The sequence below is a fragment of the Octopus bimaculoides genome, chromosome 24, assembly GCF_001194135.2.
Source record: "Octopus bimaculoides isolate UCB-OBI-ISO-001 chromosome 24, ASM119413v2, whole genome shotgun sequence".
Classification (NCBI taxonomy): Eukaryota; Metazoa; Mollusca; class Cephalopoda; order Octopoda; family Octopodidae; genus Octopus; species Octopus bimaculoides.
Genome location: NC_069004.1, coordinates 24,800,038 through 24,804,863, shown reverse-complemented (window position 1 = coordinate 24,804,863; position 4,826 = coordinate 24,800,038). Strand labels below are relative to the sequence as shown.

The window sequence follows — 4,826 nt, the reverse complement described above, 5'->3', positions numbered from 1 at the left end:
GTTCAGTAGTTTTATTTTTATAACGTGCTTTCACTTCACTACCGAGCGCAGCTCTGTGCGCCTTGGGTATGTGCTGTGGTTTGCTGTGATGCTCTTATGGTTACTGTATTGAAAGCGTTTTGCGTAGAATGTGTGCAGTACCCAGTAGTGCAATTTTCTGTATGTTATATATATTTGTAAGTCCTGGTGTTTTTGTTATGTATTTGTCTGAATATTTTTTCATTATACCTAAGGCATCTACTATGATAGGAATTGTTTCTGTTTATTATTATTATTATTATTATTATTATTATTATTATTATTATTATTATTATTATTATTATTATTACCATTATTATTATAATCATTATTAATGTCGAAAATGGTCTACTTATATATCTTGATACAGTTAAATTTCGGAATATTGTGCTTCACTCAAGTTACCGTTTGTTGTAAACCAAACCAACAATATATATATACATATATATATACACATGTGTATGAGTATGCGTGTGCGTTTGTTTGTGTGTTTGTGTGTGTGTGTGTGTTTGCGTGTGTGTGTGTGTGTGTGTGTGTGTGTGTGTGTGTGTGTGTGTGTGTAGGAGTGTATGCATAGAAGACGTCAATAATAATAAAAATAAAAGATCATATTTCTTAATGTTTAATATCTGTTACATTGTTTTATCTGTGATAACTTATTCTTAATTTGAAGTTGAAGTGGCTAGGATTGAACGAACGGAAGTTGAATTTTTACTTGGGATTCGAACATGAAATATTTTTGAAGGTACATGTGTGAATTAAAGGATACAAATATGTCTCAAAAATTACAATGGGTCCTATATGCAAAGTTGGGCTTATATTAAAGGTGATAATATACTTTTAACGGAATATGCACCGCTCAAATAAGGGTAAGGTTTATATGCTTAAGCACCTTGTACTCCCTCAAACACAGTACTTTGTATTATCTAAGGCATTAAGGCGGCATGCTGGCAGAATCGTTAGCACGCCGGACAAAATGCTTAGCTATATTCGTCCGTTTTTACGTTCCGAGTTAAAATTTTGCCAACGTTGACTTTGCTTTTCCCCTTTTCTGAGTCGGTATGCCAAGTAAGAGCTGAGCACTAGGGTCTATGTAATCAACTTACCCCTTGTGCTAAAACTTGAACCCATTATTTAGATCATTAAGGCAGAATCGTCAGAACGCGGACAAAATGTTCAGCAGCGTGTCATCGGCCCTATGTTCTGAGCTCAAATTTTGACGATGTCAACTTTGACCTTTACCGTTTCTGGGTTGATAGAATAAGAACCAGTCGCAAACAGAAGTCAATGTAATTGACTTAACCCCCTCCCCCGAAATTGCTGGCCTTGTGTCGAAATTTGAAACCAAAATTACCTGAGTCTTTAAGATATCCAGCCGGAAGAAGAACCCTGAGCACGCCGTGCAAGATTCTTAGTGGCATTTCGTCCGACTTTACATTCTGAGGTCGACTTTGCCTTCATCATTTTGAGATCGATAAAACAAGTACCAGTCGAACACAGGGGTCGATGTAATCGACTTAACCCCTCCTCCAAATTGCTGGCCATGTCGCAAAATTTGAAACCAATATTCTCTCGGTCATTTGCCACTCTCACTAGACACTGTTTTATTTCACATTTTTTTAAATGCCATTTGATGATAGGCATGAATTAACAATATGTGTCGATGCTGTTGTTGTTGCTGTAGCCATCGTTGATATAGTTGTTGCTGGTTTTATTATCTTTGTTGCTTACATCCGTGTTTACGTTGAGTGGTCTGACATATAATCAAATGTGTTTCAGCCGTGACCATCCCGAGGCGTTTAGTACATGGAGAGACCGCATTGTTCAGTGAGACCTTCATAATTTTTACGACGCTGGTCATGATTCGTTAATCATAAAGGTGCTATTTCTAGCTGTAAGAGCTTCTCATAGAACATCCCTTACCCATTCGACTACTTTCGCTTACAAAGAAAAGCACCGCGTTCTTGTTACATTAAAAATGCCATTTGTGGTTATGTACGTTCTTAAAGTTTTCGAAGCTTTAATTTGAAAATTTCCAAAATGAAGTACTTTTGACACGTTTTTTTGTTTCACTTTTTCCATTTGAATAGGTTCTGGAGTATTCTTGGAGTTCTTTCTGGAATTGGTGCCCTCATCATTGGGATTACATACCTGCTTTGTAGATTTAAGAAACCTACAAATCAAGGTGAGTGATTATCACTGAAAAAAATCACAATAAATTTGATATGAATTTATAACTTAGAAAATTTATGAATAACGGCAAGTTAGCAGAATCTTGAGGGAGACGGGCAAAGTACCGAAAGAGATCGATGGAATAAGTACAAGGCTTAAAAAAACTAAATCAAGGATCGATTTGTTCGACTAAAAAGACTTGCAAGCCGATGCCCCAGCATAGCCGCAGTTAAATGACTTGAACAAGTAAAACATACGTGATAGCATCGTATTATCACGTAAAGGATTTTTTATCTTTTCTTTTTTCGTTTATCTCGTTTCAGTCCTTTGGCTGTGGCCATACTGGGGCACTGCCTTGAATGTCTTTTTTTTTTTTTTAGTCGAACTTTTTTTAGTCAGGACTTTTTTAAGCCCTGTATTTTTGCTGAACCAATAGGTTATGGGGACGTAAACACACCAACACTGGTTGGGTTGTCAAACGGTGATGGTGGATTGGGCACAAACATAGTCACAAACACACACACACATAGATATATACACACATATATAAATATATATATATATATATATATATATATATATATTAAAAAGTCAGGGTACAATATGCACCTGTTTGCTAGAAAGAAGAGCTAAAACTCTCCAGAGCCACGCATCTTTCACTATATGTAAACACGCACGGAGAAAGTAACGAATATATTAAAAGAAACAGTCGTCCCCATTTGTAAAACTACAAAGAGGAGGGGAGATATCTCAGTATCAATTGATTTCGCTTTTTGTGTTGAAAGACACTTAAAACTCATCAGCTACAACGGGTTTTTTTTAGGTGGGGGGTCCGTCTATCAAATACAAGGCTTTGGTCATCTCAGGACTATAGTAGAAGACACTTGCTCTGAACCATATGGTTGGGAAGCAAGCCTCTTACCACACAGCCACACCAGCGCCTTATTTATTTATTTATTTATCTATTTATTTATTTGCAGTTGCTGATCAAGACAGAGGAATGTTATCCGACACTTTTACACAGAGGACAGAAATCCGAACGGTTCTATATTCTCTAAACCATGCACAGTATCACTGCATGCAACCAACACCAATTGTGCAACTGCAAACCCGGAATGAGACTACCACGCCGCCGGATACTGGTCCAAAGGCGACCAGTAGTACCGCCACTGCAAACACTAGGTCTTCATTGTTACAACCACAATCCTCCGATCGCTGGTCGGGTTACGGGTCAGGAGAATCCGTGCCTACCAGCGACACGGTCGTCTCCAGCGTCAACACCACTGCAGTCACACCCAACACCATCACCACTACGGACTTAAAGACTGAAAATAATAGAAGAAATTCTACTCTAAAGATTTCTTTGTGTAGAAATTCCTTGTTTAGGAAACAGGATGTTGAAGAAGTAGTCGTATAAGAAATTATTTCATAAAAGAGAATGAAAAAAAAAAAGAAAAAATAGCAGAAACAAACAAAACGTTTCAATATTTGCTGTTATTTATTTCCTACTCTTTTTCTTCTGTATTCATACAGAAGGATAAATTGTGATAAATTAATTGACAAGCTTCTGTAAATGAATCCAAAAGCGCAGCGGAGACATGCAAGTACGCACAAACACATGAAACATACAATCAACCAGATCAAATTAGAGATTGCTGGGTAAAGGCGTCTCTCTCATTTTTTTTGTCCCCAGTTACTAACTCCCTGGCATACGAGTTGCATCTAAAGGATCTTCCTTGTTTCTCTCCACATGGATGGGTTACTGAGCAGTTAGTGCGACTGCATCTGAAGGCCTTCCGATACAGTAGTGGTTGACCTACGGGTAACGAAACTACGTCTACCTTTCGAAATATTAGTGACTGATTTACGGGTAAGAAAGCTATTAGCTACCCCATTCAACATCGGAAACACTATATTATATACATGCTTCTCTGATATACATGTAAAGAATATATGCACGTGTGATTTGAGGAGCTTCAGCTCGACTGTTCGGCGTTAGCTATTGGTTGTTGCTCTACAGCATTTTAATCTATATATTCGAAGCGACTTTATCTTCAAGGGATTTCCAATTTCTTACCCCAAAACATTGTTTTTTTTTTAATAAAAAATGAGAAAATGATAGTATACATCTCTGCTTTGGCAATTTTTCTTTTTTAATTGTTATTTTCCCTTTTTCTTTCCAATTTTCGCTGAATTAAAAATTATTGCATATTAAAAACTTACATCTTAAAAACTGAATGACGCAAATCTTTTGGAACGAAGTTTTACTATTGTGTAAGTGCTTTCACTGCTTGAAGTTTTTCATTTACACGTGATATGGGGGTAATCTGCATAGAGGAAGTTGTTTTTAGCAACAGTGTTGACTGCATATGTGAGGATGTTTGTGTGTGCACGTATAAGTATGTATGTATATATTTTAATTGTTCTCCAAGCTTTACAATAAAATCATTTTCCACCTTTGTTTTATTAATTTCCCCATGAGGTGCTGGTGGTGCCCTGTGAACCTTTTATTTGCTTTACACTTTATAACAATATTTGCCATACCTTCTGAGGTATCTACGTTCCTGGTGTTGATTTTAATTTTATGTATACGTTTATGCATATATGTATATATGTGTATATGTATGTGTATATAT

At 36.6% G+C, this 4,826-nt stretch overlaps 1 protein-coding gene across 8 annotated transcripts in view; it reads left to right on the top strand.

Moving 5' to 3' along the window:
* LOC106882974 (uncharacterized) overlaps nt 1-4,650 on the top strand; it is a 188,758-nt gene extending 184,108 nt beyond the window's left edge. For all 8 annotated transcript variants that reach the window (XM_052976461.1, XM_052976459.1, XM_052976460.1 and 5 more), the window contains 2 exons: nt 2,109-2,203; nt 3,171-4,650. In XM_052976461.1, coding sequence (XP_052832421.1) covers nt 2,109-2,203; nt 3,171-3,607 — 532 coding nt within the window. In that variant the 3' untranslated portion in view covers nt 3,608-4,650. The remainder of the gene's footprint in view (nt 1-2,108; nt 2,204-3,170) is intronic.
* Nucleotides 4,651-4,826: the final 176 nt, after the last annotated feature.